A 21,149-nucleotide genomic window follows, 5' to 3' on the forward strand; every position below is an offset into this window, starting at 1 on the left:
GTATCTTATTGCACTGCACTTTCTCTGTAGCTGTGACACTTTACTCTGTACTGTTATTGTTTTTACCTGTACTACATCAATGCACTCTGTACTAACCCAATGTGACTGCACTGTGTAATGAATTGACCTGTATGATTGGTATGCAAGACAAGTTTTTCACTGTACCTCGGTACAAGTGACAATAATAAACCAATATCAATACTAACAGCTGCCTATCCAAACAGTTGTGATCTTGTAATCTGCTGTCAGATTTCCCCTTTCTGCTCTAAGGAGAATAAACTTAACTTCTCAGCTGAATCTTTTATCGCTGGAACTGTTCCAGGAAATTTTTTTGTTTTGCACCCTTCTAGAATATTCACCTCTTTCCTAAAATATGGTGATCAGATAATGGAATGATCTAAATAAAAGCATTTCCTTCAGGACAGTTTCAGCTACTTTTTGACTTGCATTCTAACTTGCTATTAACTTTAAAACATATAACGTTTTAATAACCATAGTTTGTTTTTTTCTTACATGCAGCCTACCCGAAACGACAGAGGTTGGTTTATAGATCCACTTGGACGGAACCAATGGTGGACAATGCTTGCTGCTTTTGTACCAGCTTTGCTGTGCACTATCCTTATTTTCATGGATCAACAGATCACTGCAGTTATTGTCAACAGAAAAGAGCACAAGCTGAAGGTATTTTAATGCTTATAGAAGTTAAGATAAGTATGAGCTATCTCTATTGTATTCCTTTTTTTAAAGTACTATATATGTTTGTGTATTTTTTTTGTAGGCTCATGTTAAATCTTTGTTTAGTTGATCACTTCTGTAAGTGGCTTAATGGTTTCAGAGGTGCCAGTATATAATAACTCAACTTGTAGCCTCTCTAGGATTTTCACACCTTTTCTAAAACGTGGTGATCAGATGCTTGTAGATTTGGAATTAGCCAAATAGATGCATTCCCGTCAGTACGTTTTCCAGATACAATGAAGTGAAGGAGGCCATTTGTCCATGAGCATTGGCCAATGAGGATCAAAATCATTAGAAGCTGCACCGAACAATTGACAATAAGCCTCTGGCCCTGAGCTTTATCTTGCTTATGTATTTATCCTGGCTGGTAATGGCTCTTTCCCCATTGGAAGCTGTGGACACCTCTGTAGTTTTCCCTCATTTGGGAGAAATGTGTTACTTCTGCTTTTTTTTCCATAAGAAATGCATGATTTCTTAATTTGGCAGCAAGTACCATGAGAATCATTGAATGAGGTCATTCGGCCCATCAACTCAGTGCCAGTTCCAGGAAGTAGAATCCTGACAGTGCCATTCCATAGAGTTCATAGAATCATAGAACAGCACAGCACAATACAGGCCTTTTGGTCCACAATGTTGTGCCGACCTTTATACCTCATCTAAAACTATCTAACCCCTTCCCCCCACATATCCCTCTATTTAAAATTCCTCCATATGCTTATCTAGCAATCTCTTGAATTTGACTAATGTACCTGCCTCCACCACTACCCCAGGCAGTGCATTCCATGCCCCAACCACTCTTTGGGTAAAAAAACTTCCCTCTGATATCTCCCTTGAACTTCCCACCCATTACTTTAAAGCCATGCCCTCCTGTATTGAGCATTGGTGCCCTGGGAAAGAGGCACTGGCTGTCTACTCTATCTAGTCCTCTTAATATTTTGTACACCTCTGTCATGTCTCCTCTCATCCTTCTCCTCTCCGAAGAGTAAAGCCCTAGCTCCCTTAGTCTCTCCTCATAATGCATCCTGGTAAATCTCCTCTGCACCCTTTCCAATGCTTCCACATCCTTCCTATAATGAGGTGACCAGAACTGGACACAGTGCTCTAAGTGTGGTCTAACCAGAGTTTTGTAGAGCTGCATCGATACCTCGTGGCTCTTAAACTCAATCCCATGACTTATGAATGCTAACATCCCATGAGCTTTCTTAACTACCCTATCCACCTGTGAGGCAACTTTCAGGGATCTGTGGATAATAACCCCCAGATCCCTCTGCTCCTCCACACTACCTGGAATCCTGCCATCAACTTTGCACTCCACCCTGGAGTTTGTCCTTCCATTGTAAATGGGGCATCCAAAATACTAAATATTTTTGACAGAAATATGTGGTGCTAGCTTGATCTTTTGTTAACTTGAAAGCATCATCACTATTCATTTAGTTATAATGTACATACCTCAGATAGCTGACTGCTGATATTCTGGTTGTTGTTTTGCAGAAAGGTTGTGGTTATCACCTTGATTTGTTGATGGTAGCTATTATGCTGGGAGTGTGCTCGATCATGGGCCTGCCTTGGTTTGTGGCTGCCACTGTCCTCTCTATCAGTCATGTCAACAGCCTAAAGGTGGAATCGGAGTGTTCAGCACCTGGTGAACAGCCTAAATTCCTGGGTATCCGAGAGCAGAGAGTTACAGGGTTACTGATATTCGTTCTAATGGGACTGTCTGTCTTCATGACTTCTGTTCTCAAGGTAAGGTGGATGGTACTGAATGCTTGCTGACATCTTGAGGCAATTTCTAAGTTAAAGTTCAGGAAAAACATTAGTACAGTGCTTCAGGTTTAAAAAAAAAAGAAAATCTATAATTTTTCATAAAATCAAATTCCCATGAGTATACGCATTCTAGATGCATTTATTTCTAGCATGTTGAGTAACTTCTGGGTTATGAAATTTGATAGTCCAATCCAAAATGTATTCAATATTTTCTTTGCAAATTTGCTTATCAGTTGAAGGAAGTAATGTTTATAAAAAAAATATAAATTATCTTCTTTAAGCAAATAACTGATATTTCATATTTGCAGTTTATCCCAATGCCTGTTCTGTATGGTGTCTTTCTTTATATGGGCGCTTCTTCCTTAAAAGGAATTCAGGTATTTCTGTCTAAGTGTAATAAACTTCAAATAACCTTTCCAATTTTTTCCCAAAGAACATTATAATTTATAAGCTATATTTCTTTCACCAGTTGTTTGACCGTTTAAAATTATTTGGGATGCCTGCCAAACACCAGCCTGACTTGATCTATCTACGCTATGTACCACTTTGGAAAGTCCATATCTTCACTGTTATTCAACTTACCTGTCTTATCCTCCTCTGGATCATTAAAGCTTCGGCTGCTGCAGTTGTCTTTCCCATGATGGTGAGATTGTTAGTCATTTCCATTGTATTATAGCCATCTCTAAGCTTTGATATTTCTTTGTTCATGAGAAGTGGACATTGCTGGCATGGCAAGGATTTATTGTCAGTCCCTAATTAATGCTTGAATTAAGTGGTTCCTATTGCTGATCAATAAAGCCATGTAAGGTAATGTATACCAGTGTTGATAAAGATGGCAGATTTTCTTCCTGAAGAACAATGACAATCTGGTATTTTAATGGTTACTATTATTGTACTAGCTTGTCAGTTATTTGATCACTTGAATTTAAATTCTCCAGATACCATGATAAAATTTCAACTTTTCTTCAGTTTAGTTATCCAGGCCCCTGGATACTAGTCATGTAACTTAACCATTAACTTCCTGTGACATTAGTTCATTTTTAAACTTTGTAGTCGGTATATTGGTGGCACTGTAGTTTATTGGATTAAATTACTGGTCTAGTAATTCAAGAAGCCTGGGCGAATAATACAGAAATGCCAACACGAACTACAGGTTTGTTGTAATGTTTACTTCAGGAGAGGAAATCCTTATCTGGTCTGCCCCATGTATGGCTTGAGAGCCACATAAAATTAATCTTCAGAATTGCTTAACAAATCATCCAATTGATTCAAAAACAACTATGTTGACATAGTGGACAGCAACATTTAAGAAGGTGGCTCACCACTCCTTCTCAAGAGCAATAGGGAGTACTGTGTGCAGTTCTGTTCTCTGTACCTTAAGAGAGGAATTAGTACAGTGCAGATTCACTGGTTTGTTCCCTGGGACGAAGGTATAGTCTTATAAGGAGAGGTTGAGTAAAATCGGCTTAAACTCCCTGAGGTTTAGAAGAATGAGAGATGATTTCACTGAGGCGTACAGGATTCTGAGAGAAGCTGATAGATTTGATATTGATTGTTTGTTTCTATTAGTTGGAGAACCTAGAACTAGGGGGCATGGTTTCCAAGATGTGAGTTTGCCATTTAATACTATGGTAAGAATAAATTTCATTACACAAAGGATTGTAAATCCTTTGATTTCTCTACCCACGAGGCTGTAGATGCTGAGTCATTGAGATTGAGTTATGTTCTTGAATATTAAGGGAATTAGCAGATAAGTAAATTAGGCAGGAAAGCAGAGGGATCTTATGGCTGCCTTCTGCTTCAGTTTCTTACCACCTTGTGTGCCAAAGTACATCTTAAAAGCATCCAAGGTAAAACACTATTCAAACCAACACTTGGTTTGCAGATGATGCCAAATTGAGGGAAGGAAAGGTTCATGCACCAGGAAACAAGAAAGCCAAGCGTGAAATGCTGAGGATGTGGGAATAGACCAAAGTGATTTTTTTTTCTTCTTGTCATTATTGGCAGGTGCTTGCTCTAGTATTTATCCGTAAATTGTTGGACTTCTGCTTTACCAAACGAGAACTTGGCTGGTTAGATGACTTAATGCCTGAAAGCAAAAAGAAGAAATTGGAAGATCTGCAGAAAAAGAAGAAAGAAACTGAGGTAAGTGTCTAATTCTAAACAGTTTTACTTGAGCAGCCCAGATATGAACTTCGCTGTTAGTACTGTTCACAGTCAAACAAACAGTTGTGTGTCACTATTCATGTGAAGGTCATCTAATAAATCTCTTGCTCAATTATTTATGGACTTGAAAACTTGAATGCAGTTTTGAGCAATATTCTACTTTTGTTTTCCCCTCTAGTTTACAATTTTTACTTTGAATCAAATGTTCTGTTGAGTGTTTTTTGGAGATAAAGATGGTACGTATTTTTTTGGGGGATAAAGATGGTTCAGATCCTTTGCATGCAATCTTCAATGATGTAACTAACAATGGAGTGCCTCTTTTCATGTTGGTCAGCCAAGAATAATACGCAATGCAGAGTTTAAAACCATGCTGTGAAGAGTGTAATAACTGATGCTGTTTTTATACTGAAAAGTCAAAGCTGCAATAACATACAGGAAAGCAGATTATTAAAAGACACACAAATTCTTAAATGTATGATGCATAAATCTGCCAATGCATTCTACATTTGGTTATTTTAAATCTTAAATGTTTAAATGAGGAAGAATCCAGGTTTGTTAAAGCAAATCTTCATTGTGCTTCAGTCCCTGTAACTTAGCTGTGTGAGATCACTATTGCCTCAGGACCCCACAGTTTTGGGACTGAGTCCATTCTTATTGTGGTGCTTTTATTTAAAAAAAAAAGTAAGTTGTAGCACATAGGTATAAATAACTTTGCTTTTAATTGACTTCTGGCCTGCTGAAATTAACCTAGCAGGGTCACACGTCAATTTTTTAACAGATTTCCGGTAGCATTTGCATGATCTGATCTGATAGCTTGAACTGTGTTAGTTAGGTTTTGCTACTATTATGTCTTTTTAAAACTACTGATCTAAACATGCAGGTAGAAGTAATTGTATGGATACAAGCTATTGGGGTCATTCATGAATACGATATAATGGCATATAATTTCATAAACTTTGATTTCTCTATTTTTACCCCTATAATAAAAGCTTGAGTATAACACAGAACAGATGAGAATTAAGAGCAGGAGTAGTCTATTTGACCCTTCGAGCCTTCTCTGTCATTTGTCCAGTTCATGGCTGATTACCTACCTTGGAGCTATTTTTCTTTAGTATCCCCATATCTAGTAACTTAACAATCTCAGTTTTGAATTGCTGATTGAGCCTCCACAGCTCTAGAGTACAGATTTCCAAAGATTCTCTACCCACTGTGTAAAAAAATATTTTTTCTCAGTCCTGAATGGCCCACCACTTACTTTGAGACCATGATCCTGGTTCTGCACTACTTAGCCAGGAGAAACATCCTGCCTGCATCCAGTTTATCAAGTCCTGTCAGAATTTTAGAAGTTTTAATTGGATGATCCCTCATTTTCCTAAAGTCGGGAAAATATAGTCATAGTTTATTCAGTCTCTCCTTGTATGATAGAGCTGCCATCACTGGAGCCAATTTAGTGAATATCTGCTGCATGTGTATTCTTTAAACAAGGACACCGAAACTGTACATAACACTCCAGGTTTGGTCTCACTAAGACTGTATATTTGCAGTAAGAGATCTTTACTCCTGTACGGTAGTCCTCTTGTAATAAAGACCAACATACCATTTATCTGCCTTTTTTGCTTGTATTTTATTGACTTGGGTATTGGGAACCTGGGTCATTTTAAGCATCAACATCACCCAATCTCCCATCATTTCAAAAAATAAACCTTTTTTCTCTCTCGGCCTTTTGTGTTACCTAAAGTTATTATGGCCAGATATAATTGATTCTGATTTATATTTTTTTCTGTTGACTCCTTCAAAAACAATATACAGAGGAAAGGGTCAAACAGAAAGATGTTTGCGAGCCAGGTAGATTAACCCTTAATCTATCATTCATGGCTTTTTACAAACTAAAGGAATAGACTTGGTACAAATTAACAAAATGGTATAAAACTAGTGCAGAGTTTGGATTCCAATAACCTGGTATCAATTGCTTGGAAGTCTGGATTGAGTCATTCACCTGAAGTGTGACTGTAGCTGGGAGTGCGGCTGGGGCTAGAGACTGCTCTGTGGGCTGGGTTATGTAGCTGGATCAACCTCTGGAACCAGAGTCGGGGTCTGAGCATCAGCAGTATGGGTAGGTTAGTGACCGGAGCCAGGGCCTGGATTGATTATTTGTTTTGGCTTGTTTCGACAAACTGAAACATACAGGATGAAGCTGACTGGGTTCTATTTTCTACTCCTTTTAAGCTCCAGGGGTCACGGGAGAATTTATTATGCTCCTGTTTGACATATTTTTAAAAAAATGTTAAATAAAAATGCTTTGGCATGTCAGTAGTAACATCCAATAGTCCAGAAAAGCTGTTAGTCTGGCACAACCAGGTCTTATGGGTGTAAGATTATCAGAGCTTGACTGAAGTTTTATTTGTAATTTCCAATGTGCCACTGATACCAAATCTGCCAATTCATTATTCAAGTCATGGGTCACGTAAGATTTTTGTAATTGCTGATCTATATCCAGCTTCTCTCAATATCCCAGGATTTAGAATAAGCATATTGGAAATGGTTTTGGTTACTGATTTTGTATTTGTGCTTAAACACTTGGATTATAATTTAAAACAGACATCTACTCTAATTCTGAGTAAATAAACTGACAATACACTATCTTCTCTGAGAGTTAGTTTCTCATGTCCACCTCTGAATAGGACTGCTCCATTTTCTCGGGCTCTGGAGCCCTGCATTATGCTCTGTGTACTAAAATAATTAATTTAAATAGACCGTGTATACCTCTCCAGAATAAATTGTTTATCCAGTGAAAATAAATTCAGCCAGGAAGTATTTTTTCCAACCTGGTACCAAATTACAATTGTTTTTCCACTGTAAAATACTTAAGGAGATTCCGGTTTGGGAGTTAGACTTTAGTGATGGATCAGGAAACAGGCAATATGGCCTGGTTAATAGATAATCTTATTTAAAAACAAATAGCTGATGCTGGAAATCTGAAATTAAAAAAAAGTCTTTGAAATATTCAGGTCAAGTTGCATCTGTGAAGAAGGTGACAGGGTTAATGGCCTTTCCCATAATATTGTGTGTCTCTTAGCCAAAAAAAAAACCTGTGACGTTAAATAGACTTTCAAAATGGTATAAAGATTTGGAGATAAGCTTTTGTTTATGGCATTGCAGCTTTAGTTTACTTTGATTTTACTGTCACTGCTTTTCTGCTTGGCAGTTTAAAGCTTGACATTAGAAGGTTTCACACATAGTTTGCCCTGCTTGCTTTATGTAATTTCTAAAGGGACTGACCTCTGTCTGCTTTTTCTCCTGCACATTCAATTTGCTGTAGAAAACGAAGGATGGATCTAAACCACCATGGGTATGTCTTTGGTTATTTATAATGGGTGCATTTCAGAGATATCAAGAGGGACAAATGTGCAGATTCCATTCCACCTCTCTCTCCATTGTCTCTCCTGAGCAGAAATGTCCTGTTTGAATTTCAATTATTTGAAGAAATGTAGTTTATACAATGAAGCCAAGGACGGTAGATGGTTTGTTAACTTGACTGAACTGGGATTTTGCATTCCACACATTTGAATATGGAGATCCTAGATTATCAAGGCTTCTCTTTAAGTAACATTTTAGTCAATCTGAATCCAAATGCATTGATCATCATGGACTATTTCTAAATATGTGAAGAATGATAAATATTTTTGTACAGATTTCATTTCTTAGAGCAGAAAATAAAATTGTTTTTAAAAGCATCACCAAGGGTCCAAAAGAAATGGATCCAGCTACTTTATTAAAGTTAACCAATTCCTTGATCTGGACTGCAGTTTTTCCTGTAACTTTTACAATTATATGTGCAGTTAATTTTAAATTCATTTATTAATACTACAGAAATTGTGTAGCCCTTCACTCTCTGTGAAAGGTAAGTAGCTTATTGTTTCCAAGTTGATGAGTATCTCATAGTTAGCAAAACTTTGTTAAAAATATTATTACAATTCCATTCTTGTTCCATCCTTTAATTATCATTTATTATAATTATCATCCTTGATAATTATATTACTTAGGATTTTTTGTCTTCTGGAGCTTACTTTTATAAGTTTTAGATAATTTATAACATGTCCTTGAGATTTTCAGTTTTGTTGTAGCAACTTGTTTGATGTAGCAATTAATCAAAGAGCACTTAAAACAATGCTGTGTCAGTTGTAAAGCAGTTAGGATTCTTTATTAGAATTTGGCTCATTGATTATGAACCAAGCTTCTGAATCAAACTGAACCAAAACAAAGCAGCCAATTTGTTGTTTACAACTTAAATAACTCACAGCATTAAGCATTTATGGGAATTTATTGTTTTATTAAAATATTTTTAGTTATTAAATGCTCACTTAATAAACTAAAAAAATCAGTCATTTTCACAGACTGCTAGACTTAAATGCAAGTAGGATTGCTTTAAGAATATTAGAAATGCTCCAGTTCTCAATCCAATAGCTTCCCTAATTTTGAGCTACCTGTTTGGTTAAATACTTAAATGTAGTCAAGAAATTGCTTTTTTTTAGATTATAATAAAATGTTTTTATTAGTGCAAGTCAAAGTTAGTATTAATTGTCTATGTTCATGGAAATTAGCCAGGATTTTACGATAAGCAGTGAGTCAGTCACCCATGATTACTACTGGCAGTTTTTAGCACTCACACAACCCAGTGTGAACTTTCTTTTGAAAACTCTCACAAAGCATCAGCAACATGCAGCATCCACTGTCATGCAGGGGGCTGGGACAGAACAAGCCCTGCCCACAAAATGGCTGACAAGGAACTTTTGACAGTTAACTGTACCATGTTCCTTGGCTTAGCCAGGTATCAAAAACAGGTTGTCTCTGATACTGTGAAAGATTCAAAAGCATACAAATTACAAATGAAAGAAACCATTAATACTTGTTTAATATTTTGTGCAAGGCATTTTTAAAGGGACTCCATGTAAATATTGATCTATGTATAATTTTGCTCTTCACACCTTTTGTAGGAAGCACAAAGAATGCTTGAAGTTGCTGAAAGTGGGACGGTGCAGCTTCCTTTAGAAGGCGGCAACATTCTGAAGATACCTGTAAAAAGTATTAAGTACAGGTAAAATAGAAAGTTGTTTGTGGGATGGACGGAAGTGGAAGTAGTTACCTTGAAATTAATATTCCTGAGAAATAAGCTTAATGCTGACAGCCATGTGGCTCAATTTCGCACTACATTGCTAAACTGCCCCAGAAGGTTGTTATGAAATGATGGTTAGAAATTTATGTTTAAATTTTTGAGAAATTTGAATTTTAAACAAGTCCCCATAAATTCTAATTACTTAGTCATTCTAACTGCTCCTCTATAACTTGGATGATTAAGAAATTAAATATCAATATATATTTTGAGTTCTGCTTGTTCCTTTATGAATATGCTGTCTAATATTATGGATGATTCAAAATGTACTATTCTTGCAGGAGAACCAGTGTAAATCTCTTTAACAGCTGTGTCCTCTGGGTAGCAAAAGTAACATTGCTAAACCATTGTAATGAGCAGTGGGAACAAAACCTGTGTGGCATTTATCACATTTACTCTATCTGAATTAAAATGATCAAAACACATGTTCAGATTCTGTACCTCCTTAAGGCAGAATTGGATCAGAAGATCAGAGAAACTGCTACTGTTTGAGTGATGTTGTATAGCCAGCTTTTCTACCTGTGTCCGTTATGTCCCAACTTCAGTTTGGGTACCATTCTTGATGTGTTACCCTAAGACCCCAGCAGTATAATGCCTGCAGAAAGCAGGCCCAAGTGGCATTTTCAACTGCAAATGCATGCATTGACAATCATTGTGGTATAAGTTGCAGTTTGATCCGGGGACAGCCAGTGAGAGAGTAAGCCTGTAAATATAGGCCAAGACCACCCAGATTAGCCATTGGGTCCCTGTGTGTGATCAACCACGTGGAGCTCTGGACCTGAGGACTGACTGGGTGGTTGGATGTTTTCTTTGATCTGGTGCTTGGTAATAACTCCAGCCCCTGATTTTGGACAAGCTTATAGCAAGGTCAAAGCAGTGGGGAAAGGTTCTACTTTCACTGCTTTTCCTTGTTTAACCAACTGAATTTTATACCTTTTTTTGTAAAAGATTATATTACTGCTGTTTTGTAAAACTCTGCATAAAGATAACATGAGAGAGCTCTTCTGATGTCAAATATACAGGTGTTGTAGTGGTCCATTTTGGCCTAAATGTCTCAGTTTAATTATGCAGCCTATGCCTTGTTAAAGTGGCAATTAAGACAATACCTGGATGCCTTAATTGGATAGTTCCTTTGGAATCTGTTGGGGGGGGGGGGGGGGGGTTAAAACCAGCCACAGTTGCAGGCGTCTATTATTATTCAGTATTGCCTCTTGGAAGTACTGTTTGTGGACATTTATAGCGAAGAGAAACAGGCTCAGTTATGATGCTTATCTTCAGATAATAGCATATTGGATGCTACTGTATAAACACCTAATAAATAGCCAATTGGGTGATTATAAAAGAGCTGCCACACAGGCTAAAATGTTCCTTAAGGAGATTTGGATAGGTGGGCACAACTTATTTGGAAAAAATCTATTTGGTGTTGGCTATTTTAATCATATGAAGCATTGCTTTTCAGAAGGATAGTGGTGGAAGTGACATAAAATATTTCTTTTTGGTGCAATAAGAATCTGGGGAGCTAGCAATGATATATTTCTAAATAATCATTGACAACTAAATTAAATCTGTCTTTTATTTTCACATACGAATACGCAGTGAATAAAACAACTCTACAATGTTTTATTGATACATTTCCATCAATATTTTTATGTGCTTAAGTTACAACTTTTTAACAAACAATATGCAAATACATTTGTATAAATGGTAAAAGCACTTCATGAGTGATGGGAAAAATGGATGGTAAGAATTGAATTAGTGGTCCTGCTTGTTCAGAGCACTAACACTTGGATGTGTTTGTCCTCCAGCCCAGATGATCCTTCGGTCGTAAACATATCTGATGAAATGGCCAAATCTGCTGTGTGGAAGGCTCTTGCTATGAATGCTGAGAATGCAAAAGTTGTAAAACTTAAAGCGAGGTAGCTTTTGTTTATGAGCTTAATTACCAGCCTAACGACTAACAAAGCATTCTGAGGCTAATACATGCGCAGTAGTAGCTGCATTTGAGAGAACTGAAGGCATTAGTGAAAATTAACATAGTTATTATATTAACTGCTCTTAAACTTGCTTTCTGCATTTTAATAACGTCCACTTTCTACTAGGCATATGGATTATAATTCTACCTTCGTTATAAGGCTACAAGATCTAGGTTGACTAATTTTTATTATTTCATTTTGAACAGTTGTGGAACACATTTGTATACAGTTTATTATAGCATCATTTTTAGATCATCAATTTAGAGAACTCTAAATCGTTTTTAAAGAACCTGTAGTTCTGTTGAATCTTTTTGGTCCTACAGAGTGCCATCTTCAAATACAGTAGCTTTGATGCCAATAATTTCACAATCCCTTTTACCAAAGTTTGCTTGTGTGTTTTTTAAAAAAATATAATTACAGGTAGTATCAGTTCCAGAATTGCACTGTCCGTACCAGAAAAATAATCAGAGCTGATATGCAACACAGAGTGTACCCCTGCATTAAGGAAATCCACTCTTATGCAATTCACAAATCACTTATTTAAAAAAAATTTGAGATAGGGAATATAAATTGGCTCCCACGGAATTTATCTGGGGTAAAAAGGTACAATGTATACAGAGAACTGAACTAGTTTACCAAGGACAACAATCAAAGGCTGCCAATCCACAACAGGCGGACACAAGAGATTTGCTTTGGAAGCTCTTCTATTGATGCTTGTACAATGATATTTTATCAAACAATCTAACATCCATATCTAGTTAATTAAAACAATAACCCTTCTCTCTGCCTATAAGAGGCATTACTGTTGAGAGAAAATCTTCCTGTAGGGATGCGTCTCCATTTATAACATGGAATTCAATGAGGACAAATGGGTTTGTGTTACGGAAAATTGCAATAGGGATAATTTTGTAGGAACAGAACCCCTCTGTAATGCAGGGGTACACTTTTCTTGTGAAGCTTAACACTCTGAAATTTGTACCTTGCAAATTGAACCATTTTTGTATAGAGTTGATGTGTTAAAGTACAAACATCTTTTATATTGCATGTGAATCTGCACCGGGTATACAATAGAGGAATTACTAAGTATATGCAAAACTTATTATTTTTGAAAATCAAAGGTCTTGATTATAATGCTGTGAAGTTGCTACTTTAGTTTAAGAAATGCAAGATTCTAGAGTAATAAATTCCTGATCCAAACTTTCTTTACTTAATGACATAGAACGTGATTGCACTGAAAACATCCAAGTATTAAAAAGTTAGTATCATAAATGTACATATTTAATGGGCCTTAGTTCTTTGAGGTCAAGCAAGAAGAACAAGAACATAAAAAAGGTAAAGTAGGTATCTATACCTGAAGTGCTGACTGTTTCAGAACCACTGGCATTTAGTTGCTTCCACTTAAATGATGGGCATGCATGGGCTAACTGTCAGATGCCAGGTGGTAATTAAGAGAAAGGCAAGTAATGTTTATTTTTAATTTCAATTATAATTTATTATTTCTTAGTATTTTATATTTTTAGAGGAAGAGCTTCACAGACTGAGAGGAGGAAAAGTGCTTCCCTCAGCTTTGTTTTCAATGAAAGGCTATCAGGGTGTTCTGAGGGATGGGGCATTAATGAATCCTTGCTAAACGTCACTGAATGCCTCGTGGCAGTCAGCTTATCTGACTCTCTGTATGCAGTGAGCCAACTCCAGCAGAATTCCAGTGGAAATGAAAATTGGGGTTGGAGTAAATACAAGGTTACAACTTTTCTGCCTTTTTGTGCAAGGCAGAAAACCACTTTCATCTTTCCTGTTTTGATTTCAGAAAGATAACACAATCATTTAAGATTGTTAAACTAAAAGTCATAAATGCCTGAGGTGCTCAGCAAAGCAAGTAGCACCTGTGAAGGCAGAAAAAGTCAATGTTTCTGGTCAATGACCCTTCATCAGAATAGTTTTTGCTTTTCAATATAATTGAAGTTCTTGTCCATGGAGAAACGGGTGATAGGAACTTGTGTTAAGACTATCTTTATATTGTTTTACTTCAATGGATTTCTCTTTTAAATATATTCATTAGTTTTCTTTTATTATCTAGTCAGTAGAGCTAGTACTCAGACACTGAATGCATTTTGTATGTAACATTCTCACTTAAATACTACTAAAAGAAAGCTATTGTATAAGAAAATAGATGTATAGATAGACAAATGGTATTTTAAAATTAATAACCTTTGCTAATGTAAATTATACATAAGCTGTGCTCATTAAAAGAAACTAAACTTGCAAAATAATAATTGTCAAAAGCAAAGCAAGCTAAATTGTGTTTAGAGTTTGAATTTTGATCATTGTCTCCTGTGTTTCTGTTACTATCTTCTTTTCATGTCTGCAAGAACAAATTAATTTACCAGTTTGGAAATAAAACTATATTTTACTTTGTTATAAATATACAGTCCTGAAAATACAGCGGATATAAGAATGAATATTGAAGAGGTGCCCAGGAGAAATGTCCTTGATGCTGAAACCTCTGTATGATCGTTAATGCTGAAAGCTCCACATCGTCATCATCCAAGACACACTTTGTGAAAGTGATCACTTGAGCCATAAGCAAAACCCTGGACCTTTTACAGGAAATAGGAATGTTTGGCGTACTCGGTTTGGTTTCTCAGTCAGTGTGAAACTCTTCTGAAGAAGACTATTTCACCCTTATACAATCCTGTTATATTGATTGTAATGCCAGCTACTATTTTAATCTTCACATCCATAAGCTCGATAATTTTTAATTTACAATTTTGGCATAATACAAAAACAAGCAATAGTCTAGCAAACGAGTTTAATTTTTGTTTTACATCTGCTTCCCAACATTTAATTTGCTTTGTACTAATGATATTCTATTTTAAAAATGGAAAGGAGTACATAATGAACATATTCTTTATATAAAAACACGCAAATATGCTGCTCCTTGACATTTATAATCTGTTTGAAATAAGGAATATTTACATTCAGACTTTGAACCAAGTCTACATGACTGTATCTCATCATTTACTGGTGGTCCTCGAATTTTGTTGTTGTTGGGTAACTGTGAAATCGTATGCAGTAACAAGTGTTGCAATAGGATATGATAGAACAGGTATTTAAATTGGTATTTTGTACACAAGGGTGTACATATCTTGACTACATTGATGTGATACTGGTTTTCAAACTAGTCTGTTGCTATCTTTATTTACAAAATTGTTTATCAGTATTGCAATACTGATTAGAGACTATGTGCATCCAAACTGTTTACATTTGACTTTTCAAAATGATATACTGTAGGCTTTAATTCACAATGCAGCTTGTTACATGTTTTATTTATTTTGTATTTAGATTGTCAAATTTATTCAGAAATTGTCATGTTATATGGAATAGAAAAAAAATTATTTGGCTAATTTTATAAAGATTTTTGTAGTTTTTTTGTCTTTGTACTTTGGATATGTAGAGTAACCACTTTCTATGAGTAGTTCTACGGTTATAGTGTTAGAATAGTATCTCTAGACCATCTCAGGAAATTATCTTCCCAGTGTTCTACATCACCGTGCTTTTCCACAAGTTGTGAAATTGCTTTGTCTTCCAGACTAGGTGAAGTTTTTTTAAGAAAAGAACTACCCATGTTACTTTTAAGTAGGAGCAAGTTGGTTTATCTTTAGTGTGACATACAAGAGAAAAAATTGCATTTAATCATTGCAAGATAATTTGCAAACAGATAGTCAAAACAAGAAAAGGTAATGTTGTGAAATATTTGGTTTGTCATAATATCCATTGTATAGTTGGACATGTGACAAGTTCTGCAGATAAATTCAGAAGTGAACCCACTTTCTGCTTCTGTTATATTAAGTGTATAGATTCTAATCACTGTAATTGAATAATTAAGTTTGCATAATGGGATCTAAATTATAGAGACTTATTTTGAGTGTCAGTGGTGAACTGAAGGAGTTTTTCTATTTAATTTTATAGGTTATGCTAAAAAAAAATTTAGTATTGTGTTGATACTGTTGACCTTAAGATGCTAAATACGGTATGAGATTTTAACAAGTTGAGAAATTAGTTTCTGGTAGGGACAATTTAATCCCTTTTTTTTAATCTGCAGTTGATGGTAATTTTATGTCTTCCTGTGTTCTGCATATTTAATCACAGAACAAAATCACTAGTATTCATCAATTTTCATAAAATTGTCTAATTTGAGATAATTATGATTAAGGTTTTTATTACTATTTGAAAGTATGATAGTGACCATTATTTTTGTAAGGATACCCAAAGCAATGTAAAAATGTTAAAGTAATCCATTGTTTTAGTTTAAATGGCGATATATGTGCACTTCCCAGATTTTGTTTCCCAGTTGAGGATAGCATCCAGCTGTCAGCTATTAAATATTAGAGGAAATTATTTTTTGTAATGTCATATCTGTTAATAAAAGCAATAAAGACTTATTGCATTAATTATGAAATTGATGAATGTGATTTATAATCCTTTATTTTGTTCATAAACAAAAGTTTGTGTCATATTGTAATGTTGACTTAACAGAAACATTGAATTTGAGTTCCTTTTTTTTTGCTATGTATACTTTCAGCATGTCAGGGAGCATCTGTGGAACACTAAAGGATCCTGAAACACCCTCTGTTTCTCGCTCCACAGAGGCTGCCTGACCTGCTAACTGTTTCCAGCATTTCTGTTTTTATTTTTGGTGATAATTTATACTTTTTTTTTCAAAATTTGCCCAAAAACTTCAAACTCTGGCCTGGTTTTTAACTTTGTTGGGGTTTCCAAGCTGAAACTGCACAAGCAAATTATTTTGTTGTTGTTTGCATTTGGCAGCAGGAGAATAAGCCAGATTCAATGCTGGGACTCCTTTAACACATGTCAGAAAACAGTCGGCAAGATTGGGTTCCAAGTCGTTTTGAGTTTGGGAAGGGACAAATCTTAGGAAATGTACTGCTAATCTACACATTTGAAACCTTGCTTTTCCTGTGTTTACAAAAAAAACCTGTTTAGCTTTCTGCAGGAAATGAACTGTTTTGTCACGTCTTTTTGTATCGATCTGTTGCAAAAGATGGTGGCTTCCAGCAGGCCTGAATTAAAATTGTGGTCTGGTCCTGAAGACACTGCAACATGCATGAACATCTTTCGTAAGTGCCAAGTGGATAATCCATCTCAGATTCCCATGATCCAAGAAGCCAATTTCACTTCATGTAACAGGCGCATGGAGCATGGTGCTGGCAGTTACCAAACCAGTAGTTCAAAGGTCAGAACTAGATATTTGGAAATATTAGTTCAAATCCCAGCACACAGCTGTGGAATTTAAATTTGGCTAATAAGCAAGCATTAGGAGAAAAAAACCTAGCCGTGAGTAATGATAACCATCTAGCTCACTGATGCCTTCAGGAAAGAAATCTGCCATCCTTGCCTATTCTGGTATAAAGATGACTCCAAGAAGGTTGACTCTTAAATGCCACTCAGTTCAAGGGCAAGTCACGCTGGCCTTTTTGGTGATGATCTGATCCTGAAAGGTGAATAAACATAACTATAAAGAACAGTAGATAAATATGTTAAATGATGAAATCCTGACAGTCCAAACCTAAATTTTAATGGCCAATCTGGCCATTTTCTACTGGATGAGCAAATCACTTTGATTTTGTCTGCTTTCTCTAAGCTTTGGTCTAACTGACTGCTAGTTTGAACAGGATGAAGAAAATGCATATGATGAATGGAAAAAGGATTCTGAATTTCTGCTGTATTTTAATTGTTAAGTGTTAAATGCCCACTTGGTTTATCATATCTTGTCATTAAGAGCTTGCTATTTTGGTTACTGCACAATGAAATGGTGGATAAAAAGTGTTTTTTGAAGAAAACAGTGTCTTCCAAATATTATGTGCCTCTTTAATATACAAAGAACACTATAGTATAGATCTTTGGATGTTTTGCCTTGCTATAGATTCAGATGGATTTTATCCAGAACAGATTGATTTATTTCCTTTCAAAGTTTAATGAACACAGCACTTGTAACCATTTTTAAAAAAATAAAACAATTATTATTGCAGAATTATTTCAAGTCTTATCCTTGTGGGCAGTTTCCCACAAATTAAAGAAGCCAATTTCACTTCATGTAATACCAACGGCTGAACATTTTTTGATGCAGCAGAAGATTACTGGGTTCCAATGTCATCCTGGCTGTAGAACCCCATAATCTGCCATGCCTCAATCCAACCTGTTACAGTACTTCAACAATACTGGCATCCACCCAATAAATATATCCTGCCCACAAAGAGCGTGGAACTCACCCAGTTTGGCCAATTAACATACATTGATCTCCTCACCAAAGTTATGGAATATGTTGTGAAGAATTCAAGTAGCACATCAATAACACCATCTACCCCTATCTTCCTCACCTTCCCCTGCCTCCCCCCTCCCCCCCCCCCAAACCCCCTTGCACTTTCTGTGCTCTAGTCGGGGGGTCTGCCAGTATTGCTTAACTTTAAATTAATTGCAGAGAACAGCTGAATTACGGAAGTGAGCTGAGTGATTATGTACGTTTGACATCAAAGCAGCATTCAACAATGTGGCAGCAGGGACCCCTGGTAAAACTAATGTTAAAGTAGAATCAAGGGGATAACTATCCACTCGTTGGAGCTGTACTTTAGATAAAAGGTAATGTCTTTGGTTGTTCACTGCAGGGATTTCTCAGGGTAGTTTCCCAGATCCAACCATTTTCAGCCCATTCAACAATGACTGCCTTTATATCATGAGATCAGAAACAATCGTATTTCCTGATGTGTAAGATGTTCACTTCCCTTCCCTATTCAGTTAATGAAACAGGTTGCGGCTGCATTGCAATAACATTTGGACGGTGCTGATGTTGAGCAGTATTTGCATCATCCAAGTGCCAGTCAATATGTATCTCCAAAAAGAATGTAACCATGTCACCCTTTGACATTGGGTGGGATTATTATTGCATCATTCCTCACCATCAGCATTGTTGGATGCTGCTATTGGTTAAAATTAAATGAGCAAGCCTTCTTTATTTATATATATATATATACATACATACACACACACACACACACATATAAAAAATAAATGAGCAAGCCTCATACTAATGTGGCTATGCATGCAGGTCAGATCCTTGGTAGTGGCAAGTGGTTCACTTAAATTCTTTGTCACCTAAAGCTTTTACACCCTGCACAAGGCACAAGTTAAGATTGTGAGGGAATATTCTCCATTTAGCTAGAAGATTGCAGCTCCAACAATATTCAAACTTCAGCTCATTCAGCATAAACAAATCTGCATAGCTCCATCCACCTTCAGCGCGTTCTCCCTCTGCCACCAATGCATCTAAAAGATGCACCCACAACTATACCAAGATTTCTTTGATAATACCTTCTAAATTTATGGACTTCACTGCCAGAAAAATGGGTTGCAGGAGATGGTGTGTCCCTGTTGCACAAAAGCCTGGCTTGGAAATGGAATCGCTGTTCCTCTTCATCAAGGTGTCAAAATTCTGGAACCTACCGAATGCTACTGTGGTATAACTACTATTGGCCCTATCTCAATGAGTGAATGTTTTGAAGAGGCAATAAGGTGTATTGATGAGGTCAGAGCAGTAGACGTGGCTTACCATACTTTAGTAAGGCCTTTGACAAGGTCTTGGATCGGAGATGGGCCCATGGGATCCAGGGCAATTTGGCAAACTGGATCCAAGATTGGTTTGGCAATAGAAGGCAACGGGTGATGGTAAAGGGCTGTTTCAGAGACTAAATGCCTGTTACAAGCGGTGTTCCTTGGGGATCACTGCTGGGACCTTTTCTGTCCATAAAAAAAGTGAATGATTTGGTTGTGGCTGTATGAAGCATAATAAGTTCACAGACAACAGAAGTTTGGTGGGAGTCATGGAGAATGTGGAGGTAATCTTAGGCTACAGAGTGATATTAATGTAGTAGTGAAATGGGTTGGTAAATGGCAGATGGAGTCCAATAGAGATACAGCATTGGTGAACAGAGGGACCTTGGATTACAAGTGCAGAGATTCTTTAAGGTGGCAGCACAAGTAGATAATGTGGTTAAGAAGGCATATGGGATACTGGCCTTCAGTAGTTGGGACATTGAATACAGAAACAGGGAAGTTATGCACCAACCTTATAAAACTTTGGTTTGGCCTCGAGTATTGTGTCTAGTTCTGGGTGCCACACTATAGAAAGGATGTGATAGTGCTAGAGAGGGTGCAGAGGAGACTAACCAGAATGTTGCCTGGAATGGAGTGTTTCAGATAGGAGGAGAGACGAAATAATCTATGTTCCCACTGGAGTGGAGGAGGTTAAGAACTGGAATTGTTTATTATTGTCAGTTGTACCGAGGTACAGTGGAAAAACTTGTGTTGCATACTGTTCATACAAAACAATTCATTACACAGTGCATTGAGGTAGTACAAGGTAAAACAATACAGAATGCAGAATAAAGTGTAACAGTTACAGAGAAAGTGCAGTGCAGGTAGACACTGTGCAAGGTCATAATGAGGTAGATTCTGAGGTCAAGAGTCCAGCTTATCGTACTAGGGAACCATTTAGTAGTCTTATAACAGTGGGATAGAAGCTGTCCTTGAGCCTGGTGGTACGTGCTTTCAGGCTTTTGTATCTTTTGCCCGATGGGAGATGGGAGAAGAAAGAATGTCCAGGGTGGGTGGGGTCTTTGATTATGTGAGAAGTGTAGACAGAGTCCATGGAGGGGAGGCTGGTTTCCGTGATGTGCTTAGCTGTGTCCACAACTCTCTGCAGTTTCTTGCTGTTACAGGCAGAGCAGTTGCCATACCAAGCTGTGATGCATCCAGATAGGATGCTTTCTATGGTGCATTGATTAAAAATTGCTGAGGGTCAAAAGGGACATACCAAATTTCTTTAGCCTCCTGAGAAAGTAGAGGCGCTAGTAAACTTTCTTGGTTGTGCCATCTACGTGGATGAACCAGGAGAGGCTATTGGTGATTTTCACTCCTAGGAACTTGAGGCTCTCAACTCTCTTGACCATTGATGTAGTCAGGAGCATACGCACTGAAGTCATTGACCAGCTCTTGATCGATGTATAGAAAGTTTAGAGAGGTATAGAGGGGTATATTTTTACAGAGTGGTAGGTGCCTGGAATAGGCTGCCAGGCGTAGTGCTTTAAGCAGATATGATGGTGGCGTTTAAGAGGCTTGTAGATAGATACATGAATATGCATGGAATGAAGAGATATGAATCGTGCAGGCAGAAAAGAATTAGTTTAATTTGGCATTGTGTTCAACACAGACATCGTGGGCTAAAGGGCCTGCTTCTGTGTACTGTTCTATGTTCTACATAGGAAGTA

General features: G+C 36.8%; 1 protein-coding gene across 1 annotated transcript in view; it reads left to right on the forward strand.

Annotated features, from left to right (window-relative positions):
- Positions 1 to 16,267, forward strand: part of LOC127570772 (sodium bicarbonate cotransporter 3-like) — a 125,724-nt gene extending 109,457 nt beyond the window's left edge. Inside the window, exons 18-25 of the mRNA XM_052016592.1 lie at positions 520 to 681; positions 2,227 to 2,478; positions 2,808 to 2,876; positions 2,969 to 3,142; positions 4,507 to 4,644; positions 9,660 to 9,760; positions 11,641 to 11,751; positions 14,238 to 16,267. Coding sequence (XP_051872552.1) covers positions 520 to 681; positions 2,227 to 2,478; positions 2,808 to 2,876; positions 2,969 to 3,142; positions 4,507 to 4,644; positions 9,660 to 9,760; positions 11,641 to 11,751; positions 14,238 to 14,319 — 1,089 coding nt within the window. The 3' untranslated portion in view covers positions 14,320 to 16,267. The remainder of the gene's footprint in view (positions 1 to 519; positions 682 to 2,226; positions 2,479 to 2,807; positions 2,877 to 2,968; positions 3,143 to 4,506; positions 4,645 to 9,659; positions 9,761 to 11,640; positions 11,752 to 14,237) is intronic.
- Positions 16,268 to 21,149: the final 4,882 nt, after the last annotated feature.

Source organism: Pristis pectinata, chromosome 5 (assembly GCF_009764475.1).
Source record: "Pristis pectinata isolate sPriPec2 chromosome 5, sPriPec2.1.pri, whole genome shotgun sequence".
Classification (NCBI taxonomy): Eukaryota; Metazoa; Chordata; class Chondrichthyes; order Rhinopristiformes; family Pristidae; genus Pristis; species Pristis pectinata.